Below are 20,867 nucleotides of genomic sequence, written 5' to 3' on the forward strand. Positions count from 1 at the left end.
TAATTTTATCTTTGCTGGTTGATTCTTTCTCTCTTTTCCTATTTACTGAGGATGAGCATGACCAGATTTGTTCTGTCTCAGTAAACTTTTTGGGAAAGGAGTTGTATCTTCCTCATGTTTGGCAAGAGCCTAACAGATTTCTGATGCTGCTGCACTCTTTAAAAATGTCTCTTCTCTTTTCCCTTTTGCTCCATTCTAGCCCCACCTTCCTGCTGGAGCACCTCCCTGCCAAATTCTCTGTGTTCTACTCTCCCTTCCCTCTTTTTCCTCCCTTGCGTTCAATATTAATATTTTATGTACCAGAGTGTCTATGACTGGCTGTTGCCTATGTCTACCTCGCTTCATTGCCAAGTGGTAGCCATTCCCTCCCTTGCTTTCTCCATCCTCTTCATTTGCATCCTCCTTATATTGGTTGAAATGAATGAGTTTAGGGAAAGCAGAGAGAGAAAGAGGTTTAAGTCAGCAGAGCAGACAGCTGGTTCACTTAATTAAAAAAATAAATCATAGTCATTAGTTTTCAAATGCCACCATTTGTACTGATAAAGGGGAGAGTAGGAAATGGCCTTCACAATTCATACAGACTGACAGGGCCTTCAGCAGGAGCCTCTTTTCATTCAAATGCACTGAATTTAGCTGACAATTCTTTCCTTCAATTAAACGGACAGTTATGAGAAATGGGATAATTTGCTTTGAAAGTGAATTAAATTCATTTCTGACTGAGTTAGTGTAGAATAGTATATGGGCATTGTGACAAAACTGTGGCTAACAGACTTAATTATCACCACACTGAACAAGGTGGATTTTGGAAGGACCTGGCCCCTGTAGGAATAAAACAGACCCTGCTGCTCACAAAGCACAACCCTGCCCCCTTAAAATACCATGGAGGTGCAGGATAATCTCCATCAGCTCCTGGCAATACAGGGCTTGTGACACACAGGGTGGGGGTCCTATGCACAGCTCCAGCCAACGCGTTACAGGGCAGACAGCTGAGACCGCCTGGATAATCAAGTGGTTGTAAGCGCTAACAAAGCTCTTCAGACCACAGCTATGAGCTCGGGCCTGAGGCTTTGACTGCGGCGTCCATCCCCCACTCCCCACGGCAGCCGATAGGGGGCGCCCGCGCCAGCTATGGGAACCCCGAAGCCGCTTCTGGCTCCCGCAATCCCCGCCCCCAGGACGCCAGCGCAAGCACTGATGTTGTGATCACATGACTGTCACGGCGCTGGAGAGGCCGTGGTTTATTGGGCGGGGTAAGATCACGTGGTGGGCAGAGGGCGAGGGGGTGCGGGGCTGCTGCGATGATTGGCTGCTGTGGGGCTGGGATGTGGTCACGTGAGGTGGAGGCCGCTGCTGGCTTGGGACAAATAAACATGGAGGTCATCTTCCACGAGAGGGTGAGTGTGCGGCGAGGGGAAGGGGCGCTTACGGTTGAGCGCGGGGCTCGGGAGTGGGCGGGGGGCGCCGCAGAGAGCCAGCGGTTGGGGGGGGTATTTCAGAGGCTTGGGTAGGAGCTGGGGCTGGGCTGGGAGAGGAAAGGAAGGAAGGGGCGGTAGCCTAAGGCGGGGAGGGGGTTGGCAGGTGGCAGCGGAGCGGCATCCTGGGGCGGGGGAAGTGAGGGGAGCCGTAGCCAGTGGCTGGGAGCCGGGGGTGGTGAGTTCCCTCCGTCCCGTGGATGACTTAGAGTAGGGTAGTACTTGAAACTGTCTTTTAAACACTCCCCAAAACAACCCCCTGACTACATTCTTTTATCCAATTGAACTTGAAGTCATATTGCCCCTTACTATAACATCTTAGTGCTGATAAGATTCCTCTCAAGTGGAAGGGGAGAGCCAGGTGAAATGACAGTTCAACTAAATACATCTTAGACGAAATCTAGTCCCCTTTCAGAAGGGGAATCTAGTTTCTCGGGCAGTCTGCTGGCATAACTTGCCAATACTGAAGTTTCTACCAGCTGAGTGGTTTCAAAAAAATGGCTGGACAAATAAGTCTATAAAGCTTCAAAAGTGGTCACAAACAAGTGTCAATATTACTTCCTTTTATATAGACAACTTTTTTCATGTTGAGTTTATTTCCTGATTTTTTTCTTGGTCCTTTAAAGATAAATATAGAGAACTTGATCGTGCAGAATGAAGTTTTTACTCTCTTGAGAAAGGCAGCATTGCTTAAATGAGAAATGAGTATAAAGATGGGAAGCAGGAGATATGAGCTCTATTCCTGACTTCTTCTGTCTTGCTGTGCCTTTGCTCATGACAACCTCTCTCTGCCTCGGTTTCTGCATGTACAAAGTGGAGATTATGACACTTATTTCAAAGTGGGTGTTGTTAAAATTTATTTAATGTCTTCTACAGTGCTTCTGAAAATGTAAAGCACCATATGCGTGTTAAATATTTTGTTTCAGGTGACAAGTACTTCTGCTACTCATGATTGCCTCCAAACTCCTAAACAATAATCTCTATATCACACCATCACATTCTAGTGTCTTCTTTATGTGTTTCCTGTAATTTAGTTTCTTTAGCCATCTTTATTATTAATAATTGTTTTTCAATTGGTCATTCTTAATAAATTTTCTTTTGTAAATGCAGATTGCTCTAGTTATTAAGAGATACAGTAATTAAACCAAACTAGTTCCTATCTGACCTAGACTGCCATGTGTAGGAGGGGAATTTAAAAAACAAACAAAAAACCCCAACATTTTTTGTTTTAAAATAAGTTACTGTGGAAAGATGGCTTTATAGGATTGGAATGATAGAAGTAATTCTGCTGAAGATTGATATTCTTATTTATACTCTGCCCTTTAATCTATGTTGCAAAATAATTGCCATTTATTGTGTAAGTGGTGTAAACTGCAAATATTTTACATCAGTCTGCAGTACAGGAAATGTGTTTCCGTATATGGAAACATACTTGCTCTTTGACAATTTAGTAGTTAGATTACTTAGGTAGAGATAAAACATCTAGTTAGATATCTTAAGCAGTAAACAACATATATTTTTATTCTGTTGTAATAATTATTTTCATAGGTTCTGAAGCCAGAATTGTGATGATCTAGTCTGACCTCCTGTATAGAACAAGCCATAGAACTTCCCCAAAATAATTCCTGGAATTTGTCTGTTTGGATGTTTTTCTATCTTGATTTAAAAATTGACAATGATGAAGAATCTACCACAATCCTTGGTGAATTGGTTCAATGGTTAATTACTCTTGGCATTAAAATGTATGCCTTATTTCTGGTCTGAACTTGCCTAGCTTCAATTTCCAGCCATTGGATTGTGTCATTCCTTTGTTTGCTAGACTGAAGAGCCCATTATTAAATGTTTGTTCCCCATGTAGGTACTTATAGACTGTGAGCAAGTCACCCCTTAACCTTCTCTTTGTTAAGATAAATAGATTGAGCTCCTTGAGTCTGTCACCATAAGGCATGTTTTCTAATCCTTTACTCATTCTCATGGCTCTTTTCTGGGCTCTTTCCAATTAATCAACCCCCTTCTTGAATTGTGAATACCAGAACTGGACACAGTATTCCAGCAGTGGTTGTGCTAGAGCCAAATATAGAGATAAAATGATCTCTCTACTACTACTCGAGATTCCCCTGTTTATGCATCCCAGGCTCGCATTAGCTCTTTTGGCCATGTCGTCCCATTGAGAGCTCATGTTCATCTGATTATCCACCCTGACACCCAAATCTTTTTGGTCACTGCTTTGCCGGATAGTGTTCCCCATCCTGAAAATATGGCCTACATTCTTTGTTCCCAGAAGTATGCATTTACATTTAGCCATATTAAAATGCATGTTGTTTGTGTGTGGCCAGTTCACCAAGTGATGTAAATTACTCTGAATCAGTGACCTGTTCTCTTCATTATTTACCATGCCCTCAATTTTAATTGCCTTCACTGGGGAAAAATGTGAACAAGTGTGTATGTAACATCATTTTTAATAAAGATCTGCATTTCAGTTCACTGGTAGTGCCCCCATTTCCTCCAAAGTATTCAGAATGCTGCTTACGTGTTTATAGTTAAAGTATTTTAATACACACACATCAAATTCTTAACCATAAAATCAAGCGTGAAAAGAAAATAATATAATTTTAAAAGGTAGGTAGGGATACCTTTTCAGATAGGTCTAAGGGGGGCAAGCTCCATGCCTAAGGAGCCACTACTGTAAAAGACAGGAAGTTCTGCTCTAGGGTAAAATGTTGAAAGCTCTAATAAATGAATGGCCAGAGCACAAATGTATGTCAGGACAAGGTTGAACGAGGAGGCTTCTAATTATGAAAGAATGCTATGTCTCCACACTTAAGGTTAAAGCTACTTTCAGTTATAAATTATGAGCCTAATTTTCTTGCCTTCCCCTGCTTGCCCCTCAATTCACCCTTAATGTCACCAAAGAAAAACCCCAGTGCACCTGAACATTTGCATACTATATATTATCTTAGGATGGTAAAAATATTTGGGGCAAATCCCATGAGGACTTTCAATGAAGTAGGGTTTAAAAATTTCCCTATCATTCTCTTACAAAGATTTTCTTGATGCTTTGACTTATATTTTAAATCTGATTCACATAGAATCTTCAAAACCAACTTTTTCAAGAGTCCCTAATAAATGGGAATGCCTTTCATATGATTGAAAGTGCATGTATATTGAAGTTCTTAAGGTAAAAAAAATACAAAAATATGCATTTCTATTTACTTTGGAAAACACATGCTATATACATGTGTATATTTGGATGCATTTAAGAGATGCATCAGTTTGAGGCAAACTTATAAAGTCTTCATGGCCTACGTGCAGAGGTGGGCAAACTACAGCCCGTGGGCCACATCTGGCCTGTGGGACCCTCCTGCCCGGTCCCTGAGCTCCTGGCCTGGGAGGCTAGCCCCGGCGCCTCCCCTGCTCTTCCCACCTCCCCTGCAGCCTCAGCTCACTGCACCGCTGGCACAATGCTCTGGGCAGCCGGGCTGCGAGCTCCTGGGGCAGTGCAGAGCGCAGTTGCAGAGCCCGGCGTGATCCGGTGCTCTCTGCTGTGCAGTTGCACGGCTGGCCCCAGCTGGGCGGTGCGGCTGTAGCACCCCCAGCCACCGGTGCTCCAGGCAGCATGGTAAGGGGGTGGGGTGGATAGAGGGCAAGGGAGTTTGGGGGGAGTGGTCGGGGCGGGTGTGTGGATAGGGGTCTGGACAGTCAGAGGGTGGGGCACAGGGTGGTAGGGGTCCTGGGGTGGGTGGATGGGGTGGTGGTGGGGAAGTCAGGGGCAGGGGTTCTTGGGGCAGTCAAGAATGAGAGGAGGGGTTGGATGGGGTGGTGGGGGCAGGGTCCCGGGGCCATCAGGGGACAGGGAATGGAGGGGTGGATGGGGCAGGGGTCCCGGGGGCCATCAGGGAACGGGGGGGTGGATGGGGCAGGAGTCCTGGGGGGGGGGCTGTCAGGGGGCGTCGGATAGGGAGCGGGGTGCGGGCAACGCCTGGCTGTTTGGGGAGGCACAGCCTCCCCTAACCAGCTCTCCATACAATTTTGGAAATCTGATGCGGCCCTCAGGCCAAAAAGTTTGCCTGCCCCTGCCTACGGGTGTATATCCATGATGGGGGAAGCGACATAGGGGTACATGCAGGGGCGGCTCTACAAAGTAGGCTGCCCCAAGCAGCGCGCAGCGGCGCCGCGCCGCCCCCCCCAGTCCCCGTCCGGGTCTTCCTCTTCTTCCATCCCGGGGCGGGGAGGGGTGAGCGTCTGGAGCTCTCGCCTCTCTCGCGGGAGCTCAACCGCGCTGCTGGAACCAGCGGGACTGCCGCAGGCATGACTGCGCAGGGGTACATGGCACTGTTGTGGAGAGAAAAGAAGAGGGAGATTTATATGGGACAAGTGCATCTGGTATGGAGAATGAGAGAGTCACATGTGGAGGCTGCCTGGGAGAGAATGAAGTCTGTAGCTGCTGCTGTTTGCAAGAATAGTTGGAGTCCCTCTGTGACTTCATCAGTCTGCAGAGACTTCTGTCACTGGCCAATTCTTAAATTATCTTCTAAATTAAAAGTAAACTTACGGACTAAAAATGTTTACATTTCTTGAGAAATAACCCAGGGTCTTACAGGCATGGAGACAAGTAATGCACTGTAGGAAAGCTTGGGGGTAAATATACTCCCTTGGCAAACATAGATGATTGAAGCAACGAAGATATAATAAAACATTTAAACAATTCTTGTATATATTTTTGTTCCTTTACAATTTTAGCAAGAAGGCTCATTGTGCGCTCAGCACTGTCTGAATAACTTACTACAAGGGGAATATTTTAGCCCTGTGGAGTTATCTTCTATTGCACAGCAGCTAGATGAGGAAGAGAGAATAAGAATGGCAGAGGGAGGAGTGTCTAGTGAAGAGTACAGAACGTTTTTACAGGTAACAATCATTTTAACGTTAGATTGCTTGACATCTGTTTGCCTTTTTGAAACATAATTTTTTGTTTTACAAATTTGCCATTCTTGCTTTGTTATGGGAGCTCCATTTTCAAGTGATAATGCTTTTCAATTTTATAGTCTTTTTCAGACAAGTATGTTAAATTGGCATTTACAGACATTAATTCACTACTACAGCATCACAACACTTCTATGAGAAATATATTATCCCCATCTTACAGGCATGGAGAGAAGGATATGGGATTGAGTTTTTTCACTAAAAGTGTATTTTGGGCAGGGCAAGCAGTCTTTTGAAATGGGTGTACAGAGTCTCTGTTGTAGGTGTACACGATTGTATTTATTTTTACACTTGATTTCTCATAAACCTTTTTAGAAATGTGAGCTGATCACAATTTTTCTTTTTCTCCTCCACCCACATTGAACAGCAGCCTTCTGGAAATATGGATGACAGTGGCTACTTCTCCATTCAAGTAAGCATGACTCTGTGGTCAGAACAGTTTCTTACAACCAGTGAAGTTGCATTATATATATTTTCTTCAAAAGAATTTTGATAACATTTAGTAATTCTTCTCCAATTTCTAGTGTGTAGGATTAATGCAGGAGAGTTCTGGCTTTCTAGAGCATCGGGTTTAAATTATGGATTACAGAGGCCTTCCTGGTGATTACGGGGTCCATGACAGAATCCTTCTCTTACAAAGTAATCTGCAAAATGAAAAGGCTGCAGAATTTGTGTTCCAAAGGCTTTATTTCACACTTCTGAAACTTTAGAGCTATTTGGAAAAAAGTTTATTTTTAAAAAGGGAATTTACTTAATATGTAGCGAATCTTTTAAATACCTGTAATAGAACCAAAAACCCCATTAAAAAATCCCAGAGTAGTAGCTTCTATCTATATTGGATCCCTAGGTCATGCTCTGTACCTTTTGTTTCTCTTCTTGTGGCCCCCATGTATGTTGGTCAGTATTTCTTTCCATACTCTCATGTAAACTTCTGTTCCCATTACTCTGTTTTGTAGATGCACAGGGCTCTCTTTTTATTTGCTAACTTTACTTCCCAGTCTCATTTCTGAAATATATTTTCTGCCATTGCCAGCATGGCAATTCCTTACTTCCTAATTGTGCTGCAGTGACCTTGAAGCTGATAAAAATTGCTTCCTACTTTGTTTCTACTTTCTTGCTCTACCATTTCTTTGCTCACTTGCTACACTTTTGACTGGCTGAGGTGAGGATGAATTGTTAATCTCCCCATACCTTTATCCCAAACAGCTTTAAGTGAGTAGTGTTAAGAGGTTTGATTTCATCCATAAATTTCAAACGTACTGATTAATGTTTAAAATGAGTTAGAACTTTAGCAGATATTAGGGAGATCCCTAGTTGGAAGTCTAGGATTTTTGGTAAGCCTTGATGCTCAGGTCTACACAAGTTGTAATGGAGTCAGGGATCTTGTTGCAACTTGGTTCTAGTTTGTAGTGTAGCAAAGTTAAGGACCTATGTGAGTTAAAAGCCTTAGTGGACATGTCTTCAGAAAGGATGAGAGTAGATGATCCCTAAATATGTTAAAAGTAGCCCTAATATTGTTTCTTGTGTTATCTTAATGGCTGCAAAATGCCAAACAGTTTTAATAATGTAGTTTTGAGGGTGAAAATAAGAAGGTAATAAGCATACAGCTGGATATAAGACTATAACCTAATCAAGGAGGTGTGCTTTGCGAGAATCTCTCTGTCAAACTGTAGTTTTGTAATTCATCTTTGTTGTATATGCTATCTATGTTGTGTGGTGATCGTAGATTCATGAAGGTTGCATTTTGAATATTCTGATCCCGAGGTTTCCTTTTTATATCAACTTTTTAAAAGCACAGCTTTATGAAAACAATATAATTGTTCATAGTGATTAAAATGGTTGCATTGCTTAAATTTGGAGTTGACTGGTTTGTCTCATGAAAAGTACTATTTTTTGACAGGTTATAAGCAATGCCTTGAAAGTTTGGGGTTTAGAACTAATCCTCTTCAACAGCCCAGAGTATCAGAGGCTCGGGATCGACCCTATGTAAGACTTTCTTTTTAGCACCCTGCTTTCATTTTACAGACAAGTAACGCTGAAAATCTGTGATTACTAAGTTTCTTTTAGAATTACTGTTTCAAGCTCTGTTACATTTTGATGTTTCCTTTTTTATCCCCTCAGCCTTTTATTTTTCGTATTTTGGGGATTAATATGATCTGTCCTCTGAGCCTTCATGACATCTCAGTATCTGTGGCATCACAGTATGCTGATTGAGTTGCATGTGATGTCATATATGCTTTATGACATTACCAGGTTTATATAGACTTCAGTACATAATTAAAAAGAACACTTTAAAATGTTATGAATTATAATAAGAGCAATTTAAACACTCTATAGCATCAATACTTACGTTGTATTGCCAAAATATTGTAATTTATTTATAAATTAGTGATAACAAATAATTTAAAAGTTAGTATGAGCTCCAATATTAGAGAATTTAATTTTATGTATACCTTGTGTTTTTCTTTTTGCAGAAATGAAAGATCATTTATTTGTAATTATAAGGAACACTGGTTTACAGTTCGAAAGTTAGGAAAACAGGTGACCTTGTCTTTTTTTATTTAAAAGTTGACTTCAGAGCGGGGGTGGAAAGAATGGTTGCAATGAGGCCATGTGCTGGCCTTTCATCTTTTGAAGGTCTGGGTTGAAATTTGTTTTAGACTATCCCAAATAAATAGGTTGGGTAAATGCTCATTTATATCATAATGCTGCCAGGCAGCTTGGCATTAATGTTTGCATAAGGAAGGACTCTGGATCAGATCCCCTAAGAATCTGCATGCTGTTATAAGAAGCAAGAGCTGCAGCTCTGGTTACAGCTTTATGTGACATCACTACATATTCGTCAGAAAAGAGAGAAGACTTAATATAACAAACAGCCAGAAAAATCATACTTTCGAAAAAAGTTTGAGGTCATCTTTATACATTATAAAGAGGTACTGAGGGTCAGATTTTTTTTTTTTTTTTTGCTGCATTACACATACTATTACATTGGTACTGTAAAAATACATTGCAGGTAGTTTCTGCATCTTAAATGGCTAGTCAGTATATGGGAAATATGATTAACACATTAGACCTTTGAATATTTATGTTTGCCAACATTGGAGAGGTATTAGTAGGGATTGTAGTGGGAAAAGTAGAAATGCAGCTTTTAACTCTGTAAGATTTAGGAGAGCTTCTAGGAGGAATTAAATTAGAAATAGTAAAATAGATCCCTAAAAATAAGGGATGGTGTGCCTGTATAAAGTGTTCATAACCAAACAGCCAGATAGATCAGAAAAAGTTGGGTCTTTTTAACACACAGAGATAGAATACCAATCAAAGTTGTCCCTTTCTAGATGACATTCTATAATACTTCATATAACTAAACTACATTTTTAAAATGTATAAAACACTCCTAAAGTAAACTTTGTAAAAACATCTATAATAATGGAAAGGAGCTCACATAGCCATGAATAAGGTTTTTGGAAGCTGCAGCCATGCTGACATCCAGGTGAGAAAAAATAAGTAAACTTTTTGTAGATGAAACTAACCAGGCCACTGCTCTCAATATGGCACTGAAACTTTTTGTTTTCTGCTGAAAAGGCCCATTGAATGCACCAAACATTCCCGATAAAGCCTCTTTGTTAAAAAATTAAAGCTCAAAGTGGTTTGGCTGCAAGTGTTGCCTTATACTAGTGATGATTTTTCAGGCCAATACAAATTTCAAAAGTGCACTTAGATTGTGGTTTACTTCAAGTGGAAATGACATCTGGCGTAAATGGTGGAAATGGGGAATACATTACAGACTTTACATTCAGGATTAGTTTAAAAATAATTTATGTTCATTTTGTAAGCATTTTTTCATGTTTTATATCAAAGGGACATTAGTGTTCACTTTAAAACTGTTATCTGATGGGGGAGAGCATTCCAGGCTAAATGCATATGTGTAGTTCAGATTTTTTTTGGTAAGCTGCTATTCTGTCACTGTGATTTAAAAATAAAAATAAAATTGGGTTTAAAACTTTATTTTTTTAGATATTACATAGTTTATAATCACAATAAAGCACTTCTTGGTGTCTATTCAGAGAGTGATACAGAAGGAGGATTCATTTTATAAATTGTTAATCCATCCCTAGACAATATAGATTAGCTCAATGAAGGAAACATTAATTTGACTCGTTCATCTCTATTATTTGTTATACTATAAAGTAAAACTATTATCTCGAAAAGGTTTTTTCTTCAATCCCCATTTTAAAAGCCCAACACTCACGTACATATATCAATACGTTACCTTTTTATCTCTACCCCACACCCTTGGCCCACACATCATTTGGGGATGGATTTAAAAAAAAATTTTTTTTTTTAAGAGGAAATTTTGTGGCGTGAATGGGGTAAAATGTTGGCCGTATGATATGGAACTATTTGATGACTCTATTCCAGGTGAACAGTAATCAAGACCCCAATCCTGCAGACACATGCATGTTCTACTTCAAGGACATGAGGAGTCCACTGATTTCATTTAAATGTGTTTAAAATGTTGCAGGATTGGGCCCAAAAGTAACTGGTGGTTCAGTAGCATCTGAAATAAGTTAATAGTCTCATTCTAGCTATCAATGGACATTAGCCTCTATCACAAAGAATATACTTATATATTAATTAGTACTCTTGTTGACAGTTTCAGTAGATTGGCCAAGAATTGTATGGAAAGGAAACTGAATTCTGTTGCCATCTGAAGTGGTTCTGGAAGGTCATGATTTTAGCACAATGGAAGAGTGTTGTGAAGAGATAGGTCTGATAGTTTTAATGGCTCCTATAATATCCATCTCTCCCCAAATTGGATACATTTTCAGTTATTACCATAATTACTATTAATGACTAATTGGCCTTTTGGAGTATGTGTGCGCGCAGTGATTTATACGGACACATCTTTATATCCTGTCTCGCCGCCTCCTAATATAGGCTGTGTTTGTGACACAGATGATAAAAGCATTCCAAGTGAACTTGGTTGATATAATTATCTTTAAAATACATGTAGAGAAACCAGTTACCTATGATTAAAGCAATCTTTTTTTATAGTATCCGCAGTTAAAGGCAGCACTGTTACACATATTCTTAAGAGAAAACACTCAACTATTTCTTCAGCCATCCCTTTAAATAGGGATTCTGTCCACTTTCCACTACAAATATGAATCTATGGTGGAGTGACAGAAGGAAAAAAACCCTCAGTGTATCAAATGACAATCTCCAAGAACAAATATTGCAAACCAGAACAAACAGTATCATAAAGTAACAGCAGAAACCATGACATAAAAATTGTTCAAATTTCTCCCCTTTAAACTCTCCTGATATGAGTAGGGAGGAAGCCTGAAGTTACATAAATTTCCCTATAAAGTTTCAGAGTTTGTGTCAGCTGAGGACTGTTTGAAGGGTGGCAGGTGCAATACTTATGTTGTTGTGCTTTTGTGCTTGAAAGGAATTTTTGATGTTTCACATGATTAGTTTACAAATCCGATATTTCATTGTGGAAATTGACCAGATTGCCCAAAAATAAATTCCATGCTAATTTTTTTCTCTCAAATCTTTTTTTGTTTTCAAATTATAGTGGTTTAACTTGAACTCTCTCCTGATGGGTCCAGAACTAATATCAGATACATACCTTGCACTTTTCTTGGCTCAGTTACAACAGGAAGGTAATACTAGTTTGCAAATGTTAAACCTCATTGGCTGAAAGCACATGATTAAACTCAGATAATTAACCTTTATTTATAAGAGTGTTTGTATCCAGTCTATCTTACATCAGTTTTGTGACTGAATTGGTGAAATAACTATACAATCCTTATAATGAGTGGCAAAGCGTAATATTGAATGTCTATTATATTGCTGGTAATAAATTACATCTTTTTTTATTTCATGGTATATTTAGTTGGGGGTATTTAATAATCCACACACTTTATACTTAGTATTTCTGCTTTTATTATTCCCAGGTTATTCTATATTTGTTGTAAAGGGTGACCTGCCAGATTGTGAGGCTGACCAACTACTGCAAATGATTCAGGTACAGCAGATGCAGCGACCAAAACTGATTGGGGAAGAGACTGCACAATCAAGAGATGAAAGGTAAGGTAAATAAAAATTTATTTTTAATAGTGTTGAACATGATTTTTTTTAGCGACTGATGCCTACAACCAAGGCACTTATTTCTAAGTAAACTTACAAAGTAGTATTAGGTACCTCTAATTCATTATATATACTATTATAATTTCACTGAGTTGTAAAGCTGCTATTTTCTGATTTATCCTACAAGTACAACATTAATCCTTAAATGTTTCCAAATCTTAAAACATTTTAAAATACTCTAGTCAGCCCGGTATAGTTTTGTTCCATTTTATCATGTTTAAATTTTATTGCTTTTAAAGAGATTTAAGAGAGCTTTAAATTTTCAAAGGAATTACTTCATAAATGTTCCTTTCTCTTGGTATACAGGTTAACTTCCATGGCTCTGCAATAGGTAAAAACAGAGATCTTGTGTGGCAATATAGCCTAGTTGATAGAGCATGGGACTGGGAACCACAAACTTCTGAGTTCTGCCCTTCACTGTGACACTGACTAGCACTGTGATTGTGGACAAATCACTTAATTTCTTTTGTATTTCTGTTTTTCATTTGTAAAAGGGGGAAATATTTAACTACCTCAGAGGTGTGTTGTGCAGATAAGAATGTTTTTACAGTACCTTGAAAATGCAGAGCTAAATCAACGCGCAAAGTATTATTCTTTATTATGAGATTCAAATGAAAATGTTATCTAAGGCTAATTGCAATGAGATATCTATTCTGCAGGGGGCAAAAAACTGACCTGGAACAAGCTTTAGACGTTAACCATCCCTATGATGGAACAGGCATGTTAGATGAAGATGAGGAGAATTTCCAAAGAGCCCTTGCTCTAAGTAAACAGGAAATTGATATGGAAGATGAAGAAGCTGATCTTCGTAGAGCCATTCAACTTAGTATGCAAGGTAAAAGACTTACTTTAAAAGAAGCTACAATTTTATCCAGTGATCACTTTGACTAGTTGAGTTCTTGTGAAAAGTGAAATTTGACAGCTGAAATCTGTTCATAGGGTCAACTACAGTAGCTGTTTTCCCTGTGAATGTGTCTCAGGCCCACTGATCAGGCCCTCTGGAAAGTCTGCCTCCTAAGCAAGAAGTGCTTAAGTGTGAACTTTGGTCCTTTCCTTGTGACTCTTAAAAATGTTGTCAGTGATGATGTGAATAGTTGATCGCTAGGAAGTATACTGAAAGTTCATCTTATTCTATGCATCTGAAGAAGTGAGCTGTAGCCCACAAAAGCTTATGCTGAAATAAATTTGTTAGTCTCTAAGTTGCCACAAGTACTCCTGTTTTTTTTGAGGATATAGACTAACACGGCTGCTACTCTGAAACCTGTCATTAATTTTTAGGTTGGCTACTGCATGGGTAGATTTGAACTGTTGATCTTCAAGTGAAGTTCTCTGTTCCCCAAATCCCTGAGCCATTCACTCCTCACCAGATCTATTGTTTCAAGACTTTTGTCTGTAGTAATAGAGATTAGATAATTGTATATGATGATCATGTTATAAACAATTTTTTCTTCATCGAGATTTGGAGAGGTAATTTTAGCTTTGTTACATTTGTTAGTTTAAAATTTCCCGTCTTGATTGGTGTAATGAAATACCATGTTCTAACTTTAGGAGGTCATCGAAGTGAGTTTTCAGACTCTGTATCGCAGAATATACCACATTCGTCTGGTATAAGTCAGTCTGAATCTCTTTCTTCAGAAGAGCTGCGAAGGAGAAGACAGACATATTTTGAAAAGTAAAGTATCTGGTGAAAAACTGAATTTGCTTGTTGAAGTAATTATATTTTAGGATAGTAGAATATTTTTTTCACACATTGAGGTCAGATTTAGCTTTATTTATCTTTTTTTTTTTAATGGCCTTTTTAGCACTGTATTCTGGAAATCCTGTAGCTTCTAATTAGTTACTTGAGATACTAGTTAGAAGGAGATTGTTTGCCGTAAGGTAAAGGTCCAGCTATGTGCACACATAGGTACTAAGATACTGTTTTATATGAAGTCTTTAGGAGTATTGTTGTAAATAACACTAATTATTTTATAGAGGGTATGTGTCCTTCATGATTTAATGAGAGTACACTCCATGAAAAAAAAACAATCAATATTTAGTGGGGGTATGTGCCTGAGAGGTGAGAGAGAAATGCAGGGAGAGTCACATAATTTTCATCTATTGAGTCCTTCCCCCTCTGAACAAAATGTTAGGCAGAGCTTGTTCTCTGCTAACCATAGCAAGTAGATTCTTAATACCAATTCAGCTTCTGCTTCAGAACTATAAACCAGTTGCATCTCTTCCGTTGTTACTATTGCTTTTCCTTCTCTCTATCTTGATCTTCTAGTGAGGAAAGAGAGGGGAACCAGAAGGAAAAGTGAAGTAGCAAGGGGATAAGATTGTGGATGAGAATGCCAGACATTTGAATTGAAGGGATTTGGGGTGCAAGGGCATATGATGGTGCCTAACACCATCCAAATATTTCTCACTCATTGGCTTTCCATGGAATGAAAAATTACTTTTTTGCAGAGGGGAGGTGTCAGAACAGGACTTCAGAAAAAGACAATAACGACAAGATGAGGAGCTTTAAATGGAGACTGTGGATTTAAATTTGGACCTGTATGTAAATTTTGGGGGGAGGGGGGAACAGATGTAAAGCCTCAGATCCAGGGAAATGTTTCACAATTAAAAAAAAAAAAAACTCAGTAAAAACAGTTTTTTAACAACTAAATATTTTCCTGCAATGTGTGGAACCCTAGCAGTAAGGAACTGAAAGTGAATCTGATATAATTGAAAAATATCAAAGCTGATATAAATGTTAAAATTAAATGGTATAAATTGTGACGTTCTCTGGTGTTTTAAAGTTTTGTCTTTTAATGTATGATATAAAAGAGACAAAGTGGGTGGGTTAATATTTTTTATTGCACCCACTTCTGTTGGTGAGAGAGACAAGCTTTCACGCTTACACTCTGCTCGAAAGCATCTCTCTCTCACCAACAGAAGTTGGTCCAATAAAAGATATTACCCCACCTACCTTGTTTTTCTCATATCATGGGACTGACACAACTACAACAACCCTGCATATAGGGTTGCCAACTTTGGTTGTATGAACTCCTGAAGGTTTCATCACATGGCATTATCTTTAATTAAAGATTAATCTTGAAGTCCTGGAGACTCCAGGACATCCTGGAGGGTTGACAACGCTGCACAATGTATGGTGTTGAACATATGTAAAGAAACTTTGTTTAGAACATAAGATTTTTAAGTTGACAGTACTACTTTAATACATTTTAAAAGTTCCCTTTTTCATAATTCTAACTACCCACTATGGGTTCCTTAAGGTTGATAGTAGGTAGCTATCTATTTTCTGCCTTTTTTTGTGTGTGGATCAAATTATTTGCAGGGATCAGAATATAGTGAAGTGAGTGCCTAATATAAAACCCAGAGATTCTGGATTATCTCACGGTCAGTTTTGTGTCTGGTAATATTTTCTTAAAGTATAAATGTGGTAACTTGAACTCTACCAGATACTAGGAACTTAGAAGTTTGTCTAGTTTATACTATTTTTGTGCTCCTAGTTTTGTTTTTTCACTAATTTAAACTATTTTGGTAATTTCAGACAGCAGCAACAGTCGCAGCAAGGCCAGACCCCAGATTTCCATGATAAACCAACTACAAGTTCAAATGCACTAGGAACAGACCCAGGTATTGTTTTATTCAACCTATGGTTTTCAACACAGATGTTAATCTAGGTTTTTCCCTGGTGGGTTTTCTCTCTGCTGAAAAACAGTTCCCCAATTTTCCTTGCCTTAAAAATAAATAAATAAATAAATTGGAGATAGGTATATCTCCTAGAACTGGAAGGGACCTTGAAAGGTCATTGAGTCCAGCCCCCCTGCCTTCACTAGCAGGACCAAGTACTGATTTTTGCCCCAGACTCCTAAGTGGGCCCCCTCAAGGATTGAACTCAGAACCCTGGGTTTAGCAAGCCAATGCCCAAGCCACTGAGCTATCCCTTCTCCCCCCTTTTTAATTCTCCTAACAACTGCCCTTGGGGCTGCATGACGTAGCCACTATTTTTCTTGCTGGGGAGGATATAATAGGGCTCTTAGAGAGCCTGTTCTGCTGTGTTGGCCAAAAGGGTCACTTTTGAGTGATATGAGATCACCTGTCCCATACGAATGGACTGCATTACCTGCACACTGCTCTCAGCCCTGTTGGCCTAAGAATCTAGAGATAGTGATTGAATGTAGATCTCTCCTTCTTGGGAGTGCACAGCACTGCTCCTAGATCAAGCAGGTTCTGGTTTTACTTTCTTTCTAGTTGAATATAGTATTGTAGCTCTTGGTGTAGGTGTATGCAGCACTTCTTATTACCAACAACAGAATGCATGTTGAAAAATAAATCTCTCTCTCTAAATGTCTATTCTCAAGTTTTGTAAAAAAATATATGTCTGTTCCAGCCTAATGTATTATTTTTAATTATGTGTGGAAACATGTTAACAATGTAATTGAGAGAGAAAATAAATCTGTGAACATTACTAATGTTAAATATCAAAGATCTAAAATTAATTATACATTATTTCATATCTTTTTATAGAATGATTACAGTGCATTGAAAAGTAAGTCTGAAATGATCATTTGATAATAGAAAACAAAAAAAGCAAAAGACATCTGAAAAAACATGGAATGATAAACAAATAGAAACAAGAGGCAAGAAGTGATATGAAAAATGTTTACTTTTTTATAGCTGCATTCCAGAAGTAATTAGACATAAATATTTTGTGTATGTTTGTCTCCTGGCAGGAGGTGATATGAGTGAAGAAGACATGCTTCAAGCAGCTATGAATATGTCCTTGGAAACTGTTAGGAACTGCCTGAATACAGAAGAAAAGAAATGACAAAATGTTTTTTCTTTTGTCAGAACACTCAATCTCCATTATAATATTCTTGTGTGGATGCTGTACAAGCAGGGTTCATTTCAGAGACATGGGATATTGTCTAACCACAGATGAAAAGAAGGGGGGCAGAGTTAAAAGGGGATCTGAAAATAACAAAAATATTGCACCAATTTAGATATTATGGCCCTGATGCTGAAAAACACTTCAACTCATGCATAATTTTGCTCAGGTGAGTAGTTTCATTGACTTCAGGAGGATTACTCAAGTGAGCAAAGTTAAGTGCCTTGTAGGCTCAGGGCCTGTGTGTTGGATGCCCCAAATAAGAGGCAAGTATAATTTACCTTCTTTTCTTATTAACTGTCAGCTGCTTGGAGAATTCAGCACAAAATTACTAAATTAGTGCAGTTTTCTTATCAGTGAACTCAGATGCCATTCAATAATAATTTAAAAAATACAAAAAAGTTAGGCTCTTAAATCATTAATAGAAAATATGGACACATTTTAAAACCAGTAAGCACATTTTAAAATTAAAAAAAATTTAATTCAATCTTTTACCCTCTAGAACCTGAGTTCATGGTTCTGTGTTTCTCCTGCAAGAATTGATGGTATTTCGCTTCCCAGAACCTAGAACAGAGCTCTCTGCTTTGCTGTTTTGTGCTTGCGATAGGATCATTTCTGCAGGAGAAACACAAAACCATGAGGTCTTGGCAGTTGAAAAGAAAAATCTTCAGTATATTTGTAATTATAATGCTACCCAAGTTATCTTAATGATTTAAGATCGACATTTTTTGTACTTGCAGTACCTTTAGCATTATTTGAAAATCATCATTAAAAGAAGGTTCATGTCAAAGATTTCTCCAGTTCTCTTACTTTAGGTCAGATGATTTGGCTACCTCTTCATACTCTTTCCACCGAATGCCAAAGTTGGCTTTACTGGAGATGGTACTTTTTTCTGTGAGAGAGACATAACATGTTGGCAGTTGGGCTAAACAGTTTATTCTTGTTTCTAATTCTCCTGTTTTGTCTTATGTTTTTTCTCTTTGAGTTCCTCCCCTTACCTTGGCCTCTCACCATTTCTTCCTTCACACTACTAGTAAGAATCTCTCTCTCTCTTCCCTGGTTAGTTAGTTCATCAAGCTTTGTTGAGAGTGGGGGTGGGAAAGGAGGGAGAAAGAGATTTAGATGCCATAACTTCAGTGCCACATATCTAAGGAGCATTCCTGCAATCTGAAATGACCCCTGTGCAAGTAGTTTTGTTAAGACTGACTGTTTATGTTTGTATGTGTGCGCATGTTTTTTCTCAAATGTTTTTATGAATATCTTCTATTTTGTCAGAATTTTACAGCTTTTTCAGGAATGGCCTTCATTCATGCACCTTACAATTTGTTTATCATGTTGTTTCTCTTACTGAGAAAAATGGGGAGCAAAGTATGCAAGCTAGCTTGTTCAATCAGTTGTAAGACTTACCCTTTGATACTCAAGATGAATGTGTGACAGAGTGACCAAATTTGGCTTTCAACTTTACTGCAACAGTTTAAACATGTTCTTTTTTCATAAATGGTGCTTTAACTATAAATTCTGTTTACATATAAATTATATGGAAATATGTTATAGATGTATGGTGTTTAAGCTGTTTTTCATTTAGTATGTAAGCAGTTGCCACAGACCTTCTAAGAATAATTTTTTGAAACTATACATTTGATTTCTTTACCAAAATATTTTAAAATTATACTATTGCACCATAGTAATGTATTTAATTATAATTAGTTAGAGTGAATTATAATTAGATGGAAATAAACATTCAGCACAGAATAGTACTGTATATAAAAGGGCCGTTAGGTTTTGGTAAAGATTTGTATAGAATGATGGCTTCTTGATGGCTTAGAATATTACTGTAAAAGAGATCCTTAGGCTAAATTTTGTTTCCTTTACTTGTATGCTTAATTTCCACTGATTTCAGTAGGAACACTTGCATGAGTAAGGCAATGTGGATATGACCAGAGGACAAGTAATGCTTTTTAGAATTGCTTTTTAGTTCCACCATTCTCATCCTTGGTAGGCAATACTGTTGTGCATTTCAGTCTACCTAATTGACTAACAGATTAACTCTTTTGCCATGCCTGCTGCACCAAGTTTTTAAAACAAAGTTACTGCTTTAAAAAACAAAACAAAAAACAACACCCTCCTTCCCCCCCTCCCCCAGGTTTGCAATGCTGAATGGCTGCACAAACCTATCAGTATAGATTTCAGCTTCAAGATTGACTGTTCCTTGTAAATGAAAGTGAAAAAGGATGCATATAAAGCATGAAATACTGTTTTTGTGTGGCTGGAAATTCATCATGATTTTTCTTTTTTTCTGCCTACATTTTGCCTGTCATAAACATTCTCCTTTTTGGCATGAGGCAGACAACAGCTGGATGAACTTATTTGACTTAATTTAAAATGCAGGATTTTATCTTTATAAATGGATACAGATTTGTAAAGACTGGTTAAAAGACTTCTTTTTTAAGACATGGTAATTGCTAATTTCCTCTTCAGTTATGTTATGTTATAAATTAATATTTCTTTGGCTATATACTGTAGCATTCCTATATAAAAATCTGAATTCTTATATTCTAGTGATGTCAAACCACCTCACTGCCTAAGTATTGTAGCATACAAGAAATGTAAGATCATGTAATGCTTAAAAGGCACAACAGAGTGAATCGGATGTTATGAATAACCATATTCCTTTCAATAAACGGTATCATCTAAAAATTAAGTGAGCTAATTGTGCACTTGGCCTTCTGAGAAGTAATAAGCTCACTCAGACTGGTGACCTGTTAGGAATTAGTTAAGAGGTAGCCCTGGAGGCTACATACATTAATTGCACCAAAGGAAAAGGTGAATATGAACTAGTGACAATACACATATTACAGTGTAGATCCAAAGTACAGAATGTGTGGAGCTGCCAAGAAGCCATCAATAAAAACTGATCTCATTTTCTCAATGTGCATTCTTTAAGTGATAAGCACTTACTGACATGTATAAATTGTGAAACACTTTTGTAAATAAAGTTTAAACTATTTGAGTCTTTTGCTAGCAGTAGCCATCTTTTGAAACTGAAGTTTCATCCTAATATTGTAGCATTAGTAGAGAGCCCATTATGCAGGAGAATAAATCATTTTTGTTCCAGTCTGACATTTGTAAGATCTTTAGATCCTGTCTATCCTACAAAAATTATCATCTTTATCATTATTATGGTCCATGTGATGTAGTATGTTCTTCTGTCCACAGAAGTCAGGGAAGAAAAAGTGATATCCATGTTGAGTAGCTACAGAATTAAAACACGGTTCTGTAAAACTATTGTAACTTTTTTTCTGTCCTCCCAGGTAAGGAAATGATCATGCTATAACAGTTTCAGGCCAGGTCACAATCATGCTTAATTATGGTTAATTTTA

At 38.2% G+C, this 20,867-nt stretch overlaps 1 protein-coding gene across 16 annotated transcripts; it reads left to right on the forward strand.

The window, feature by feature from the left end:
• The first annotated feature begins 1,138 nt into the window (after window positions 1-1,138).
• On the forward strand, window positions 1,139-20,504 carry ATXN3 (ataxin 3). 16 transcript variants are annotated; one of them, XM_039537142.1, is made up of 12 exons: window positions 1,284-1,394; window positions 6,213-6,377; window positions 6,820-6,864; window positions 8,353-8,438; window positions 8,927-8,993; window positions 12,034-12,121; window positions 12,416-12,548; window positions 13,268-13,443; window positions 14,157-14,280; window positions 16,147-16,232; window positions 17,127-17,148; window positions 17,333-20,504. In XM_039537142.1, exons 1-11 carry the CDS (start codon window positions 1,299-1,301, stop codon window positions 17,129-17,131), a joined length of 1,071 nt encoding a protein of 356 aa, XP_039393076.1. In that variant the 5' UTR covers window positions 1,284-1,298; the 3' UTR covers window positions 17,132-17,148; window positions 17,333-20,504. The 16 variants fall into 16 exon arrangements, with proteins under 16 accessions (XP_039393079.1, XP_039393076.1, XP_039393073.1 ...); XM_039537145.1 differs by lacking the exons at window positions 1,284-1,394; window positions 17,127-17,148 and adding an exon at window positions 1,139-1,250; XM_039537139.1 differs by lacking the exon at window positions 17,127-17,148.
• Window positions 20,505-20,867: the final 363 nt, after the last annotated feature.

Source organism: Mauremys reevesii, linkage group 4 (assembly GCF_016161935.1).
Source record: "Mauremys reevesii isolate NIE-2019 linkage group 4, ASM1616193v1, whole genome shotgun sequence".
Classification (NCBI taxonomy): domain Eukaryota; kingdom Metazoa; phylum Chordata; order Testudines; family Geoemydidae; genus Mauremys; species Mauremys reevesii.